Source organism: Monodon monoceros, unplaced genomic scaffold, assembly GCF_005190385.1.
Source record: "Monodon monoceros isolate NGI ecotype Baffin Bay Population unplaced genomic scaffold, NGI_Narwhal_1 Super_Scaffold_16, whole genome shotgun sequence".
NCBI lineage: Eukaryota > Metazoa > Chordata > Mammalia > Artiodactyla > Monodontidae > Monodon > Monodon monoceros.
The window spans coordinates 60580360-60599549 of record NW_021703772.1 but is presented as its reverse complement, the minus strand read 5'-3'; the positions used below and the strand labels follow the sequence as shown (position 1 = coordinate 60599549).

The 19190-nt window shown below is 36.6% G+C and overlaps 1 protein-coding gene across 2 annotated transcripts in view; it reads right to left on the bottom strand.

The window, feature by feature from the left end:
• The window catches only part of SLC25A12 (solute carrier family 25 member 12), a 90894-nt gene that overhangs the window by 33318 nt on the left and 38386 nt on the right, over positions 1–19190 (bottom strand). For both annotated transcript variants that reach the window (XM_029224943.1, XM_029224944.1), the window contains 4 exons: positions 9901–10047; positions 7602–7740; positions 6833–6926; positions 5184–5268 (listed from right to left, as the gene is read on the bottom strand). In XM_029224943.1, the coding sequence (XP_029080776.1) occupies positions 5184–5268; positions 6833–6926; positions 7602–7740; positions 9901–10047 (465 nt within the window). The remainder of the gene's footprint in view (positions 1–5183; positions 5269–6832; positions 6927–7601; positions 7741–9900; positions 10048–19190) is intronic.

The window sequence follows — 19190 nt, the reverse complement described above, 5'->3', positions numbered from 1 at the left end:
CCAACTAAAATATATGACTGTAACAGCAAAATAAGCTTAGGGAAAATAAAATTCTTTTGTCTGCAAATCACATCTATGAATTTAATATGGCTGAATTTGAATTCCATACTCTTGGCCTCATAAAACAAGATTAAAACCCAAAGCTGTGACGATATATACTTTTTTCTCAGTGAGAGGTGAGGTTAAATTGTGTTAGAGACTGTAATAAATCTTTAATTCTAATACTTTAAATGAGGTAAATGGCTAATAAATACATAAATAAAACTAGTATAGAACCCAATCTCCTCCTTTTTGAGAACAGATTTCCATTTATGGTAAAACTATTGCAGATGACAGAGGTTAAAAGTTCCAAAAAAAAAGAAAAGAGTAAGTGGATTGTAACGCTTTCTCTTTACTCATGAAAACAAAGTTCTCAAGAAGGTCCATTAGAATGCAAAACACACAAAGAGACAAACTCCTATTTGTCTAAGAAATGCTATATAGAAAACAGAGAGAAAAATCATTCTAATAATGTTCTGATAGAACCCCAGCCAGCTTATATTCCAAAAGTTCTTTGTGTGAGTGGTCTGTAGTTTGAATGTGATTTCCCATAGAAACAAAACTTTAAAAAAAAAGTATTTATATGCCCAAGCAGGTCCATCATAGATAATTTACCCCATATAGTTGAAAAAGCAATTACGTGGTATACAGTAAAGAAAAAAAAAAGAAGTTGCCTACCCATTCTCACATTGGGCTAGATAGAATTGGTCTTTAACCTCCAAAGCACTTCATGCTTTAAAAATGTCACATCCTCTTCTCTCTGCAACCCACCTCCTTTTATTTAACCCATTTTACCCAATTAAAAATTTCCAATTTTCTCATTGGTCATCTCTATACCACAACATATTTACCCATTCTACTATGGACACTTACTGCAAATAATGCTGCTATATACATTGTTGCATGTTCCTTTTAATCAACATATGTACTTATTCCTGTTAGGGACTACACCTGGGAGAGGAACTGTCAGGTCACAGGATATATGTCTCTTCAATTGTAGTTGATACTCCCAAATAGTTTCCAAAGTTGTGATGCCAGAAGCTTCTGACAGTTCCCATTCCTCCACCTCCTAAACAACACTTGCCATTGTCAGAGTATAATATCGGCCAATCTGGATAGTATAAAACAGCATCTAATTGTAGTTTTAATATGTATTTTTTTCTGTTTACTAATGATGCTGAACTAACTTCCCATCCCCTCCCCTCCCCTCCTCTTCCCTTCCCCATTTGGATATCTTCTATCTTTCCCTTTTGTGTAGCCTGTCTTATCACCCTTTCAGTGATATGTTTTAATGAACAAAGGTTCTTAAATTTAATGAAGTTCAAGTTATTAATCGTTTTCTTTATGACAGGTATTTTGTGCCCTGTTTGTGAAATCTTTGCTTATCTCTCGATTATGAATATAATCTCCTATGTTATCTTCTCTAAGCTCTCAAGTTTAGAACATCCCAACTGGAACGTACATTTGTGTATGGCATGGGGTGAGAATTTTTTTTCTATATGATATATATCAGTCATAATTTTAAAAAAATACAACGTAGAATTTCAGCCAGCACAAAAATTTTAAAAGCAAAACATTTCAGGCAATAAAGAAGAAAATACAAAGATATAATTCTTCTTCACTTCCCATCCCCTTCCACCTAAGGGAAGTGGATGAAGGTGGATGAAGGAGTTGTGTCATGTCTATATTTGAGCCCAACTTGGAGTTTGCTCATATTTAACAACAATAACAACAACTGTAATAGCAGTTAACATTTATTGCATGCTTACTAGGTGTAAGTGCATTATCTCATGTAATTCTCACAATAACCCTATGAGATGGATACTACTGTCTCTTCTTAATAAATGAGGAAACTGAGAAAGGAAAGATGTTACATAATCAGTCCCTAAGTTCTTAACCTCTGCCTCTCTCATAACTTCTACTTCTGAACTCACAGATTCTCCATCATGCATATGTGCTTTCATAACAACTTTCATAGATTGAGATAACAACAAAACATGCCTTCCTTCCTATTTTGTTTTTTTTGTTGTTGTTTTTGGTTTTTTTTTTGCGGTACACGGGCCTCTCACTGTCGTGGCCTCTCCCGTTGCGGAGCACAGGCTCCGGACGTGCAGGCCCAGCGACCATGGCTCACGGGCCCAGCCGCTCCGCGGCATGTGGGATCTTCCCGGGCCGGGACAGGAACCCGTGTCCCCTGAATCGGCAGGCGGACTCCCAACCACTACGCCACCAGGGAAGTCCCTTCCTATTTTTTATCTAAGTTTCAAGTAAATTCCTATAGAGGAACATTCTACGTACAAAATGTTAATAATCATGTATTCATATTTGGTAGTATAGAAAAAATAAGAGAATCAAAAATGTCTTCTGAAAGTGACATGGAAACAGTTATGGTTAGCACTAATGTAATTCTGTGGCTTAGAGAATTTTAAAAAACAAGTCAGTCACTAAAATTGAAGTCTATATGGCTGCCTTAGAATGCCTCATAAATCTAAAATACGTTAACTGAAAAAACCTGTTTCTAGACTGAAAACTGCAGAAAGTTTATTACTTTGTTTGCTATAATAACTTAGGCATATTTTTATATTATTCTATTGGGTCCTAGCCTATATTCCTTACATAGCTTTTAATGCTACAAGGAAAAAGGAAGATACATTAAAATTTTTGAAAAAGAAAAAAATCTATTGATTCACATAACTTTTACAGAATGCAAGAACTTAAAGGATTCTTAGAAATATCTGCAGGTACTAATTTTACTATGAGAAAGTGAGGCCCACAGAAACTTGTACCAGATGCCAAGGACAGTAAAGGTCAGAATTACAATGGATATAACTGGGGATATTAACTTGAATCCCTCTTACATAATCTTCATAAATCTATTTCTATGAAATTCTAAAAATTATTTATGACTTCTTTGAGTTTTATTTTCCCAGGTGTTGTTTTTACCCTAATTTACAGGGAAAAAATAGATTTAAAATCTTCATTTTATTTCTCTATTCCTAACCCTCAGCAATAAGACTACCCAATCTAGCTGATATGTGAAAGGAAAAATAATACAGTCTCTGACCTTCCTCCTTTGAGACCAATGTAAGAACACCCAGGATCTCTACATGCTCTCTGGAGACTGCAGATCCCTGTGCCATCCTACTGTTAGAGAAAAGGCAGAGAAGGCACTCTACCACCATCCTGGATGCCAATCAGAAACAAAGGGTAAGAAGAGTTAGTAGTGGTTTTTATCACTGCCCATTTTCTAAGTATCTGACAAGAGCTTTGAGGCCATCCATGCCAGCATAAAAAGCACCAGTGCTGCCACTGAAGGCACATCATCTTCGAATCTGTCTTCAAAACAATTTCCAACAGTATCAGAATTACATCACCTTCCTAAGGAATCAGAAATATGAGTGACGCAGACTTAGGGCGCCAAAGATTACAAAAGTAACTTTCATTTATGGCCTCCAGGAAAATCGCTAGGGGCAAGAAAGGCAGGTAAAACAAAAAAGAGTGGCAGAAAGGCTTAGAAAGGAGGAAATGAGTGGGTTTTTTTAATTCATCACATTGTTTTTAATAAGCTAAATGAGATATTCCCCAGTTACAAATATTAAGGACACCCCCAAGGAAAGCTCTATTAATAGGCCTGTAACACTAAAAAGTATCTCCTTTTGAAATGCAATTTTTCAAACTTCAAGAATAAATTTTTATAAATGTGTACTACAATATATGAAGTTAAATTCAGTAAGAACTCTTTAAATATTTCAATACATCTCAAATTTTAAATAATTTTATTAAATTTTACTATAAATCAATGAATTGGAATAAATCCATCTATTTTTTTAAAGGATCTGAGAACGTGTAACAAAAAGAAACTTTGATGTCAGCAGATAAGAGTTTTTTGCTACTAAAGAGGCTAAATCACAGTGGGTTACAGATATATTTTAATTTACACACACCAAGAAAAGTATTAACATAAAATGCAGATATAAAAGCAATTATTTTCCATTTTCAATTTACTTACCTGACTACAAAAGTTCTTGTTTATTATACAAAGAAAAGCTGGAAATTCTAATTCGTTTCAGAGGCAGAACCATCATTCCATGGAGTTCAAGTAGAAGAAAGACTTGCTACTGAAACTTCCCACAGTGAACCACACTTATATACCTAGATCTTTCACTAGCACATGTGGCTATTCAACAGTGTGGTAGCAGTAAAGAAAAAGCAGACTTGGTCTCTTTCCATGGCACGCCCATGTAGCTTTTTTCTCTCTCTTCTTGTCTCCTGTCTTCATCCCCCCTCTCCCCACACCCTCTCCATCTCTCCTAGCCTCAAAGGGCATCACAGTCTCCTAAAGAATCATGAGGGACACGGGTTTCATGTGTATTAGACAAGGACTAGCCCTCCTATAACCCTCACCGCCGCCCCCCCCCAAAACTATATGACCATTGCTGCAACTGAGGCTTCCTCCAAATGCTCCAAAAGTAGGGCTTCAGCTTAAATCAGATTTTTTAAAAACTGCTCCATTCCACTATTCAAGTTAATATTATGGGGTTTATTTTCCCACCAAGACAGTATTTTTGAAACCAGAAATAAGACTGCATTAACTTTATAGGACTCAGAGCTATTGTTTTTATCACTCAAACAAAAAACTAATATTATCAAAAATGTAATAATAATCAAGGTTTTCCTTCTGATTCATTAATCAGATAGTTTTCCTGTGTTATTGTTGTAACCTATAAGATACATTCTCAGTGAAAGATTTATTTCAGTAAAGGAATGTTTTGTATTTTAAAAACCCTATAAATATCAGTTTAATGACACAAAATGAACTTAACACTTATCTTTAAATGTCACTAGACAAATGAAAGGAAAAAAATGCTACTCCTAGGGGAAGGGAAGCCAAGCCCATGTATGTCTGCACTCTTATTTTCCTCATCTTAATAAGCTAAAAGAAAAAACCACAAACATAAATCTAGTTGCTCCATAAAATACTCTGTGAGGGTAGGCGTAAAAGTTCTATAAAGGTAGTCTTTGAGCTAAGTAAAATCTTTCTGTAAAGCAGTTTTTAATTTTCATAGATTCAGGAGCCTGGGGCTGTCATGTACATACTACTTCGGCATTTTTGAAGGTGATTCTGTTTATGAGGCTCCTCCTACCTGTCTCTGAAGTTCTGCCAGGTTGTAAGGTAAGGCCGCCTCAGCCAATGGGGCTATTCTCTCAATATCTGCCAAAGTCAAGCGCCTTCAGGCAAAAACACAGGAAAGAAAGAACTGTTAGATACCAACAAACTCCTCATACTAAGATCATCTTTCTTCAGAATAAAAGAGGGTAAAACGAACTATGGTTTAAAAGTAGTATTTCTCTATGCACACAGATCATTTTAGTGAGAGAAATAAAAAAAACTTCAGACGCTGCTTGCCACACAAAAAGCAAAAGACTCTAAAGAAATAATGTGGAGTACACAAATTTAATGACTCCAAAGACAGATAATAAAATTAAAGAAATAATTCTTGCCAGAAGCAAAGTATAAACATTGACAGTTCATACACACATGCATTAAATACGCATAAGTGCAAAGTCTCTTGAGAAGGATAAAAATAAGTGATAAATACCGGTTGTCTTTAAGGGGAAAAGGGAGAAGGGTAGAAGGGAGACATTTTTACGGCATGCTCTTTTAAACTCTTAAGAGTTTTGAACTACGCGAATGCACTACTGTTTCAAAAAAATTTTACTTTAAAATAAGTACATTCCCTGAACTAGCTAGTACGTCACGTCAGATCCAGTTTTGAGAAGCACTTTTTGAAAGCGTTTATTATCATGGAGGTATAATACCTTTACTAAAAATGTGAATTCTAGATGGATGAGACATGGCCTGATAGTTCATGTCAATCACCAAAGACGGGCTGGCTTATCCAGTATCATCTCCAGCTCAACAATTCATTATGTAGCATGAAGGTAATAAATCATCTATGTACACTCAACTTCTATTAGTCTTCAGTTCTAGGGTTAAAACCCATTTTTTCAGATATGCCTACACTTAAGTAACTACTACAGGTGACTAATAAAATCTGATCACTTAGCAGATCACACAGGTCCTACTGGGTGCCCAAAGACAAGGGTTTTTCATCTGGATTTGCATGAGACTTTGCACATTAAATACTCTCTATGTGCTTTGGGTTTTCTCAATCTATAAAACAGAGGCATAAAACATCTGAGCTTAACTATGATGATAATGTCACAGGCATATTTCAAGAAAATGATACTCTCCAACACAAAATGGTATATACTGTTTAGTAAAATCCCCATTCACAATGAATCAAAAAGATTATAAGATTCCTGAACATGTACTTCAATTTATTTTATAAATTTAGGCAAATGTCCACAAATCACTAACACCTCTAGAGTCCAGATTAAATCAATTTTTTTCTGTCCCTCTCTTACTTTTTGCCACTTCCCTCTCCCCCTCCTCTATCATTTTTCTTCCTTTCCCGTTTCCCTCTCTCACACCCTTTCAACCCCTTACTCCCTTTCTTTTTACCCTCTCTCTCCATTTCTTCCCTCCCTTTTTTCTTCCCCTCCTCTCTCTATTTTCCCCTCTTGTCCTCTTTCCCTTTCCCTCCCTCCATCTCCCCCTATCTTTAGTCTGTCTTCATCTGTCTCTCCTTCCTCCCCTGTTTCTCATATCTGTCTGTCTCTCTTTCTTGAAATGTATATACTGAATAAACTATTGTTTAAAAGAACACCACTGCTTCACATTAAAATAACTGTCCTAAAAAATATCATGAAGAATTATTGGAATAGTTACCCTGTAGCATTATATAAGTCTGAAAGCTGGTACAGGATATCAATTTCTAGTGGGGTGACTTGTCCATAGCGTATGGCACTCTGGGCAAATTCCTCTGGAAGAAAAAGAAAATATTTTAAAATCTTAAAAGATTCTTAACATATAACAAACTTCTACCTTAACCAACTATTATCTGAAAGCTAAAAACATTTCAGTATTATTTTAAAAGGCTAAAACTGAATTTCAATGTCTAAGTTCAATTATATAGAAATAACCACAAAAGTATGAAAGCTGGCAAAAGATAAAATGTTAAGATGATGAAACAGTAAAAGCAGATAAAGATAAATTAACTTCAGAGATAAAACAATCTCTTTAGGATCCTCTCTCTTGTCTTGTTTATTTGATTTGGTCTCCAGAGTTACAAGACAAAAGAATTGGCTCTTCTCCAGTCACCTAAAACTTCCCACTACAATTCAGCAAAAGGAGTAGGCTTGCCCATCTTTCTGTGGCAACTCCTTCCTCATACAAACAAGCCGCTGCCACTAACCTGTTTGACAGACTGGGCCAAGGTTCTTTTCAAAACTGTCAAAGCCACTTTTCCATTCCTGACCTCAGCATCCCATTAAATCCACCTGAATTTCTGGAGACCATTATGGTCCAAGTGAAGCATACATACATGGTATCATACTTTCTAGATCTGGCTTCAGAGTAGTAAACTTAGACCAACCTCATTCGCTAGATAAAGTGAAAATGCTGAGATTCGAATCAATGTATATTTTAAAAATCTTACCCTTTGTGACTTCAACATCTTTCCTTGTGCCAGCTAGAGTGCTATATATCTTACGAACAAGCTCCATGTTATTCAGTAAGGAGTTAAATGCATTGAAGTACGAGAAGCTAACCTGGTGTGAGATACTTCCTCCAGCTGCCTAGGAAATGACAACACAGAAAGTTAAACAAACAAACAAAACCAAAAAAATACATTTATGGACACTGAACTTTTCTCAAAGAAGATCCAAAGGAGTCTTCATTACTAAAATGATTAACAGCCAGTCCATAAATACAAGGAAGGTATCGTGCTAAAACACTGTCAGTGTGTTTCATGCCCTCAAGGAAGTCTATGTAATTTAGGTGTTAAGGAAGAAAGCAACATCTGGAAGTTGGACTTCATGGTTCATCTACCTATAAGGTCAAAAACAACAAATACAATTATCACAGATCAAAACCAATGATTATTTAAACAGGATTTTCAAGACCTTCAACTATGGAACTCCTGCTAGTTCTGGATAATCCAAACCTCAATGTACAATATAAGGAGCATTTTTTAAACTTGCTTTTTTCCCCACACACATATACAAAAACCAGTGGTAACTTTAAATTTTAAGACTATTTCACTATGTCAACTCTCCTAATCTTTTCCTTTCTAAGCTTATTGTTATAGTTAAGATATAAAACAGTCCACGCTAGGTTCTGAATCTCTATCACAAAAGGTACAACTACCAAAAGCTCCAAAAGATGTAGAGAAAGTCTAGGGATATAAATCATGTCTTTAGTAGAATAGCGCTAAAGAGGCTCTCTCATGCCTGGGGAAGGATGGGGGACAATATGGCCTTCATTACCTCTACAGGGTGAGGAAGCAATTTCTCCCTCTGTCCAACACTTGGACATAAACTCAAAAGTGAATATTTTTCATAGCTTGCAAAAGCCTAATTTCTAAGCCAAGAGGCAGAGGAACCCAGATGATTAAAAACATTCTCTATTAAAAACTCAAAAGAAATACTCATAGAAATACCAGTGTGACAACCTTAATCATAAAGGTCTACATTAAGGACAGTATAGGTAATGCTGGGCATATGTTCCCACCCCCACCATCCCTCACACACATGCATTAACCTAAATATATATGATATTTGTATTAGCCTGAATTTGGATACCAGCGACCCAAACGCCAGACTCAAATTATTTAACACATTCCTCCAGAAATTGAGATGGCATTTGGTAAACTGAGGCTATAACAGGTCTATCTAACCCAACTGGAAAAGATTAAATGGGTCCCCTCACCCCAAGGCACTGAGTCCTTCTCTCTAGGATTTTCTTTCCTTCTTCCCTCCTTCTCTCCCTTTCTTTCTTTCCCTCCTTTCATTTTTTGGCTGGGGTATGAGGTGAGGGTAGGGGAGTGGGTGATGAGTGTCAAGGAGGTGAAATGTGTAGGAGAAAGTGACATGCTCCATGTTCAAATTCACTGAAGAAAAAGAACAGAAGTTGATCTTTCTACCCCCGGTCTGAATCAGGGATAATGATCTTCAGCTGAAACAACAAAAGCACTCATTGGCTTCCCTCCATTTAAAACAAGCAGCAATCAAAAACTTATACATAAGTACAACACATGAACAAGAAAACTGATAAGTGAGGACAGTTTCACCATTCTTTGTGAGGAAGTGGATGACATCAGTTTGCTATTGGTCCAGATGATTGCTTTACAGAGATTAGCAGTTTAGAGAACAAAAAACTGTCTGGTGCATGCAGACTGAATGCACAGGTGAAGGGGCAGAGAGAGGAGTGAGCCACAGAAGCTGACGCCCACATATTTCCTCCATACCTTCTGCCACAGCCATGGTTATTAAAACAGTGTAGAGGCCAGTGATGATCCCTCTAGCAAACAGCACCCTGCTGGCAACAAATGAAGGAGCCATCCTTATAGCAAGGCTTTGGGAGCCTGGTGGGATGGAAAGAGGCCAAAGGTGAAGGCAGTAGTGTCTGAGAGAAGTACTGCCCACTGGAAAAAGTAATTGCACACCCTTGTCTACAAACTCCCCTGTTTTCTTTAGGGGGACTCTGTAAATGGAAATAAACAATTTGGAAATACATGAGAGCAAGATGGTGGTGCTGAAAAAAGCAGCTATGATCTGGGGAAAGACTATTCACTATCACCCCCACCACCACCTCCCTTACACACACCTGTTTACCTATTACCAACCAAGCATAAAGTTAGAATAGTTGAGAGTGTGATAGGCCCAGGGATGCAATCCAGGACAATGGTTTCAAAGGTTTAAGGAAACAGAAAGTTGAAGTGGTTGCTTTTTACTTACTGAAACTAAGTTCTCCTCCACAAAGGGAGTAAGCATGTGAGACCGAATGGTAACCATGATGTCACTGAAATCCAGACCAGAAATCATGCCACTTTTGCTTTTGTCTTTCAGTGCAAAGGCTTGTCTTGCATGTTCCAATTGTAGTTCCTGGAGGGAAAGTTAGAAATGGGGCCTTAGGTTAACTAAAGCACATCCTGAGTGTATGTTTTAGAAAAGAAGGATAGACATCCTTCCCCTACATGCATTTACTACAAAAATGAACAATATACAGCTCTGAATGTACAACAAAACTCTTCATTTTTTTTTAAAAAGCACGTTTTCCTGAAAATATACTACATGTTACTCCTTAGGAAAAGTGAATCACAGAATGTCAATAAAGAAAAGGGAGGAAAAACCACCTTTGTTTACTTGAGAAGTTTTCATCACTGAAAACTTTTCAGAGTATCTTTTCAGTGCTTTAAGTTCTACCTTTAAAATAACTAGTAACTCTCCTGCTTGAAGGCATTCTTATCATCCAAGAGTACTTTCTGAATTACAGCTGGCTCTCCACATCCGAGGAAATTCAACCGCAGATTCAACCAACTGAAGCTTGAAATTCTAACGTGAAAGTTATGAATAACAAACTGCATAAATAGTGTTCAGCTATCACTCTGTGTGGCTTTGAGTGATACTCATAAACTGTAGAATAATACAGAAGATCTCTGAACTTTTAAACTACTGGGCAGCTGACTTTTGTAATAGGTGATATCAAAAAAAAAAGGTGCTAGTAATACCCTAAGGACTATATAAAAGTCAAAATTTAGAGCATTTCTGCCCTGAGGACATATGACATAATCCAAATAAATCTGTTATCACAACATAATGATAGTGCTATTAGATGTCATTTTCACACTATTTGCAACTCTGGAAATAATACTCCTATCTAAATATATAAATATTATTCACAAAGTGAAATATTGTAATTTAATATTGTAAATATTGTAATGGCAATTTGCATTGCCATTCATTTATAAAAGCCTACAAATCAATGTTGATTTACCCTTTTCTGACATTTAAAACAGCTTTTGATAGAAGTTTCACCCTTTTACTAATTAATTATATTTTTCTATATCTCAATAGTAATTCAAAGACATTAAAATTGCCTTAGCAGGCGTTTGTCTCATAATTCATTAAGTTATACATTTGTTTTATATGGTTTTCTGTATTTGTATGATATTTAACAATAAAACAAGTTTTTAAAATATTTTTTCTTAGCAGGTTGATAGGCTACAGACAAGTATATCAAACCTACTAAATCTTTCAATAATCTTAACTTTTAAAAAATTTAATAACAACATTGTGGAAAACGTCTAAACATTTTAACATCCATCATCACACATGTAAATATTTGAATTTGAAATATTTATAAATATTCAAATATTCTATTGGTCTTGAAAAGACCAATAGAAGTAGAGAAACTAAAAGTCAACTGGTAAAAATGTATGAAAGATAGAGTACAAAATAAACAACCAGCATGATTTGACAAAGTTTTTTTTCCAACCCCTTCTGCTTTTTAAAAATTTCAACTTATTAAGGTATAATTGACAAATAAAATTATAATACATTTAAAGTGTACAATGTGATGATTTGATATATGTATATATTGTGCAAGGACTCCCACCATTGAGTTAATTAACACATCCATCACCTCACATATTTATCTTTTTTTTTTTTGATGAGAGCACTTAAGTTCTACTCTCTTAGCAAATTTCAATTATACAATACAGTATTATCATCAGCATGTTATAGATTAGATCTTCAGATCTTATTTATCTTATAACAAAGTTTGTGCCCTTTTTCCAGCCTCTTCCTATTTCTCCCACCCCCTAGACACTATTCTACTCTGTTTCTACATGTACAACTTCTTTTTTTTAATTCTACATGTAAGTGATACCATGGAGTGTTTGTCTTTCTATGTCTGGCTTATTTCACTTAGCATAATGCCCTCCAAGTTCATCCATGTTGCTGCAAACGACAGAATTTCCTTTTTAAGTTGAAAAATATTCCATTGTATGAATGTGGAATAACATACGTATATATACACACACACACACACACACACACATATATACACACACCACATTTTCTTTACCTATTCTTTTGTCAATGGACACTTAGGTTGTTTCTACACCTTGGCTACTGTGATAATGCTGCAATAAACACAGAAGTACAAAAAAAAAAGTAAACACAGGAGTACAGATAATCTCTTTGAGATGATGATTTTATTTCCTTTGGATATATACTCAGAAGTAGGACTGCTGGATCACAGTAGCTCTATTTTAACTTCCTGAGGAACTTCCATACTGTTTTCCATAATAGCTGTACCAGTTTACTTTCCCATTAACGGTGTACACAGGTTCCCTTTCCTCCACATCCTTGACAGCATTTGTTGTCTTTGGTCTTTCTAATAACAGACATCCTAACAAGTACAAGGCAATATTTCATTGTGGTTTTGATTTGCATTTCCCAGATGATCAGCAATGCTAAGCAACTTTTCATGTACCTGTTGGCCATCTATAGGTCTTCTTTGGAAAAATGTCTATTGTGGTCCCTTGCCCATTTTTTAATTGCGTTTTAATTTGTTTTGTTTTGCTACTGAGTGGAATGAGTTCCTTGTATATTTTGGATATTGACCCCTTATCAGATATGTAGTTTGCAAATATTTTCTCCCATTCCATAGCTTGCCTTTTCTTTTTGTTGATTGTTTCCTTTGCTGTGCAGCTTTTCAGTTTGATGTAGTCCTACCTGTTTATTTTTGCTTTTGTTTATTTTGTTTATTTTTTAATTTGATGTCAAATTCAAAAAATCATTGCCAAGATTGAAGTCAAGGAGCTTACTCTCTCTGTTTTCTTCTAGGAGTTTAAAGTTTCAGGTCTTACGTTCAAGTTTTTAATCCATTTTGAGTTGATTTTTGTGTATGGTTTAAGACAGGAGTCCAGTTTCATTCTTTTGCCTGTGGCTGTCCAGTTTTCCCAACACCATTTATTAAAGAGACTACCCTTTCTCCACTGTGTATTCTTGGCTCTTCTGTCAAAAATTAATTGACTATATATGCATGGGTTTATTTCTGGGCTCTCTATTCTGTTCCACTGAGCTACGTCTGTTTTATGACAGTGTCATACTATTTTGAATACTATACCTTTGCAATATAGTTTGAATTCAGGAAGTGTGATGCCTCCAGCTTTGTTCTTTCTCAACATTACTTTGGCTGTTTGGGGTCTTTTGTGGTTCCATACAAATGTGAGGATTGTTTTTTCTATTTCTGTGAAAAACGCCTCTGGAAGTTTGATAGGGATTGCAATGAATCTATAGATCACTTTGGGTAGTATGGACATTTCAACAATATTAACTCTTCCAATCCATGAACACAAAATATCTTTCTATTTATGTCTTCTTCAATTTCTTTCATCAATGTCTTATAGTTTTCAGTTTACAGATCTTTTACTTCCTTAAATTTATTCCTGTTTTCTTCTTTTTAATGTTATTGTAAATGAGATTGTTTTCTTAATTTCTCTTTCCAATAGTTTCTTGTTAGTGTACTGAAATGCGACTTTTTTTTTTTTTTGCGGTACGCGGGCCTCTCACTGTTGTGGCCTCTCCCGTTGCAGAGCACAGGCTCCAGAGGCGCAGGCTCAACAGCCATGGCTCAGGGGCCCAGCTGCTCCGCGGCATGTGGGATCTTCCCGGACTGGGGCATGAACCTGTGTCCCCTGCACCGGCAGGTGGACTCTCAACCACTGCGCCACCAGGGAAGCCCACAACTCATTTTTGTATACTGATTTTATATCCGACAATTTTCCTGAAGTCATTTATTAGGTCTAATAGTATTTTGTGTAAGCGTAAAGTCTTTAGGGTTTTCTACATATATTATGTCCCCTACAAGCAAGGACAATTTTAATTAATTTAATTAACTTAATTTTAATTTTTCTCTTTCCAACTTGGAAGCCTTTTATTTCTTTTTCTTGTCTAATTGCTCTAAGGGCTTCCATTACTTTTTGAATAACAGTGGCAACAGTGGACATCCTTGACTTGTTCCTGATCTTAGAGAAAAGGCTTTCAGCTTTTCACTACTGAGTATGATGTTAGCTGTGGACTTGTCATCTACAGCCTTTATTATGCTGAGGTATATTCCATCTACACCTAATTTAAGAGTTTTTATCATGAAAGGATCTTGAATTTTGTCAAATGCTTTTTCTGCATCTATATCTATTGAGATGATCATGATTTTTATCCTTCATTGTAGTGTATTAATGTGGTGTATTAGCATATGTTGAACCATCCTTGCATCTCAAGAATTAAGTCCCACTTGATTATTGTATATGATCCTTTTAGTATACTACTGAATTCAGTTTGCTAATATTTGGTTGAGAACATCTGCATCTATCTTCATCAGGGATACTGACTTGTAATTTTATTGTAGTGCCCTTGTCTGGCTTTGGTATCAGGGTAATACTGGTCTTGTACAATGAATTTGGAAGAAGTATACCCTCCTATTTTTTGGAAGAGTTTGAGAAGGACTGATATTAATTCTTCTTAAAATGTTTGGTAATATTCATCAGTGGAGCCATCTGGTCCTGGACTTTTCTTCATTGAGAGGTTTTTGTTTACCGATTCAATCTCCTTGCTAGTAACTCGTCTGTTCAGAGTTTCCATTTCTTCATGATTCAGTCTTGGTAGGTTGTATGTGTCTAGGAATTTATCCATTTCTTCTAGGTTTTCTCATTTGTTGGTGTATAACTGTTTATAGTAGTTTCTTACGATCTTTATCAGTTGTAAGGTCTTCTCTTTCATTTCTGATTGTATTTGAGACTTCTTTTTTTCTTAATCTAGCTAAATGTTTGTCAGTTTTGTTTACTTTTTCAAAAAACCCATTCTTGGTTTCATTGATCTTTTCTACTGTCTTTCTAGTCCCTATTTCATTTATTTCTCCTTTGATCTTTGTTATTTCCTTCTACTGACTTTGGGCTTATTAGTTTATTCTCTTTCAAGTTCCTTGAGGTATAAAGGTAGATTGTTTGAGATTTTTCTTTTTTCTTAATGTAGGTGTTTATCACTATAACCTTCCTTCTTAGAACTGCTTTTGCTACATCCTTTAAGTTTTGGCATGCTGTGTTTCCATTTTCATTTGTCTCAAGATATTTTTTGATTTTCTTTTTGATTCCTTCTATGAACCATTGATTACTTAGGAGCATGTTGTTCAATCTCCAATTTGTAAATTTTCTCCTCTTCTACTTTAGTCATTCTCCCTAACATACTCCAACTTTCTATCACCTCAGCTCCAACCACATCACCCTTCAAATGAAGCAGGAATTTTTTATCTTTATTTCAACCTTAAAATATGGTTGAAAGTGCTCTCCAAGAAAAGGCTATTCCTAAGCAGCATCAGAAGCACACACAGCTCCACTCTATCTTACATAGGCTTTCCCTTCCTCACTCTTTTTTTTCCTCCCTATTTATGCCTTTGTTATGTCTTTGTCTTTTCCATGCATGTCTTAGACTCTCAGAAATATCCAGTGGCAACCATGGGCATGATTAAGCCTTATTAATGACATTAATTCTGAAGAAAAGCAGAATCCTCACTGCAAGAGTAATGCAAGAGTTATGCTGGAAGAACAGATTTTCTATTTTCTATTAGGTCAACAGCTGAAGGACTCCCCTGTATCTTTTAAAGATATATATTTGAAGTATCACATATGAAACTATAGAGTGTATGGGATTGGCTTCCAAATGCTCCAGTAGGGAACAGAGTGGAGAGTATAGATAAAAAAAAGACTGGCCAACATTTAATAATTGTTGAAGCTAGTTGATGGGTACATGGGGGTTCATTATACTATTCTATTTTTAAATATATTTGAAGTCTTTCAAAATAAAAAATTAAAATTAAGGACTTCAAAAAGAAGCAACCAAAGGAAAAACGTTCTGCATATAAAGCTCTCCATTTATGTAGTATAATCAAAACATCAGGGTAGAATAGATACTGTGATCACGCTAATGAAAAAAACAATACTCTGGACCTATAAAAGATAAAATAAAGATATTCTAAAGAGATAAAAATACTCTAATAAATAAAAGATAAAATAAAATAAATCTGCTTCTAGATTGAAAGGGTGGGAAAGGGGAACTGAGGGAAAGGGTAAATACAGGAAGTTATGTTAAAGCTAAAGATCTTGTGTTTTTAGAAATGCATCTCATCTAACTATGAGATGAAAATAGCAGGGGTTCAGAAATACTGTGGCTTTGGATGAGACTGAACTAGTACATTTAACTCTCCTGTCTTTCAAGTCTCTACTCTTCACTAAAAATCACACTAAAGAATGAAAAACAAAACAATACAGAAACTCAAGGACAAAGAGAACAGAAAAGAAGACAGCAACTACATTTTTAAGATTAGAGGGACTTCCCCGGTGGCATAGTGGTTAAGAATCCACCTGCCAATGCAGGGGACATGGGTTCGAGCCCTGGTCTGGAAGATCCCACATGCCGCGGAGCAACTAAGCCCGTGTGCCACAACTACTGAGCCTGCGCTCTACAGCCCGCAAGCCACAGCTACTGGGCCCGTGTGCCACAACTACTGAAGCCCGCACACCTAGAGCCCATTCTCTGCAACAAGAGAAACCGCCGCAAGAAGCCAACACACCACAACGAAGAGTAGCCCCTGCTCACCACAAGTAGAGAAAGCCCAAGTGCAGCAACAAAGACCCAAATCGGCCATAAATAAATAAATTTACAAAAAAAAGATTAGAGGGCAAAAGAGCAAATGACAACTGGCTTAGCAGGCCCAAGAAAACCAGAAGTGAGGAAAGCAAAAAAGCAATCCAATGTACATGACAGAATTTGCCAAAGACTTGTGAATTGGCTATACTAGTACCCCCAGAAGTAATGGTGAAGGTGGAGCTGAGAACAGGAGGCTTACATGGAAGCCTGTTTATACAGCAATTAGTTACCTGCTATACTCCACCACAGCCAGGCCACTAGCCCTTTCCCAACCCTGGAAGACAACTAGGTGAGTCTAACAGAGGATCTCCGGACTAAGGGAGACCAGGCACAGATGAAAACAGGTAATTAAATGAAAGTCCATCTCCATACTGAATGTTGCAGACCGCTAACCCTTTTGTCTTACTCAGCAACCAGAATATCAAAAGCCAGATCTAGGGCTTCTCTGGTGGCGCAGTGGTTGAGAGTCCACCTGCCGATGCAGGGGACACAGGTTCGTGCCCCGGTCCGGGAAGATCCCACATGCCGCGGAGCGGCTGGGCCCATGAGCCATAGCCGCTGAGCTTGCGCGTCCAGAGCCTGTGCTCTGCAACGGGAGAGGCCACAACAGTGAGAGGCCCGCGTACCGCAAAAAAAAGCCAGATCTAATACTCCAGATGGATGGCTAAATCATTATTCTGATTCCCCAATCCAAAGTAAAAGACCTGAACATACAGGCATTAGAGAGTCCCTGGAAAAAGAGCCCAGCCAGAGAACTTTACAGTAAGGTCCAGTTAATAAATCCTGCCATGAACCCAAAGCTCCCAATAAGCCTCAATCTTAATTTTAATATGAGCAGAGGACCAAGAACCATCAGACATAGGAGAAGAGCTACTAACATGAAAAAGAGAGACCCAAACAAAGAGAAGGAAAGTAACTTGACAGAAACAGACACTTTGCAGGGAGAAGAAAATTTAAAAAAAAAACAAAAAAACAAAAAACCCTGCCTCTAATATGTTTGGAGAAGTGAGAGAAAATACTACATCCATGAAAGAAGAACAGTATGCTATTTTTAAAAGAAATATTTAGAAAACCAAAAAGAACTCTTGAAAATTAGAGATACAACAAAAGAAACAATAGAAGGTTCAGAAGGAAAACAGGAGAGAAAAGAAAACTAAAGGATCATATATTTATTATATTTACTAGTTCTAGACAGGAAAAAAAATAGAAGAAAAGTAGAAAGACTATTTTCAATAATTGAAGTACATAAGCTTTCAAATTAAAAGAGCCCCTGAATGCTCAGCACAATGAATAAAAATAAACTCACATCAAGGAATATCATCATGAAATTTCAAAATGCTGAAAAGAAAAAAATCTTAAAACTCTCCAGAATGGGGAAAAAAAAAGTTTCAAAACAGAATAAAGATTAGAATGGTACTGGACTGCTCAGTGGCAACACTGGAAGCTAGAAAACAAAAGAGAGATATTTTCAAATTAGGAGGAAAATAAAATACTAAAATTCTATACCCAGCTAAACTAAAGGTAATGATAGAGCAGAGGTTTTCATATATCAAGTCTCACAAAAAAATTATTTTACTTTCCTTAGGAAGCCCCTGAATTAAGTATTCTACCAAAAAGAGGGAGCAGGGACTTCCCTCGTGGTCCAGTGGCAAAGAATCCGCCTTCCAATGCAGGTGATGTGGGTTCAATCCCTGGTCGGGGAACTAAGATCCCACATGCCACGGGGCAACTAAGCCCGCGCACCGCGACTACTGAGCACGCGCGCCTCAGCCAGAGAGCCCGTGTGCCGCAGACTACAGAGCCCATGCACTCTGGACCCCGCGCGCCACAACTAGAGCAAGAAAACCCACATTCCACAACTAAAGAGAAGCCTGCACACCACAACAAGCGCCGCAATGAAAAATCCCATATGCCGCAACGAAGACCCGACACAGCCAAATAAATAAATAGATCAAATAAATATTTTTTAAAAAAAGAGGAAGCAAACCATAATAAAGGAAGAGATGAAATCCAGCAAATGGGAGGTTCAACATAACAGAAAAGCAGATGGAGTCCCCAGGATGAAGGTGAAGGGAGATCACAAGCTGACAGCTATGTAGTAAGTACAAAGTCCAGTATCAGACAGTTCCAGGAAAATGGTGTAGGGGCTGTGGAAAACAGTCTGGCAGTTCCTCAAAAAGTTAAAAAGTTATGGCCCAGGAATCTCACACCTTAGGGATATACTCAAAAGATTTGAAAACAGGTATTCAAAAGCATACATGTATACCAGTGTTCATAGCAGCACTATTCATAACAGCCAAAAGGCAAGAACAACCCAAGTGTCCATCAACTAATGAATGGACAGACAAAATATGATATATCCATACAATGGAATATTATTCAGCCATAAAAAGGAATGAAGGACTAATATATGCTACACACAGATAATCCTTGAAAACACTATGCTAAGAAAAAGCCAGACACAAAAATTCATATTGTATAATTCCACTGATATGAAATATCCAGAATAGGTAAATCCATAGACAGAAAGTAAATTG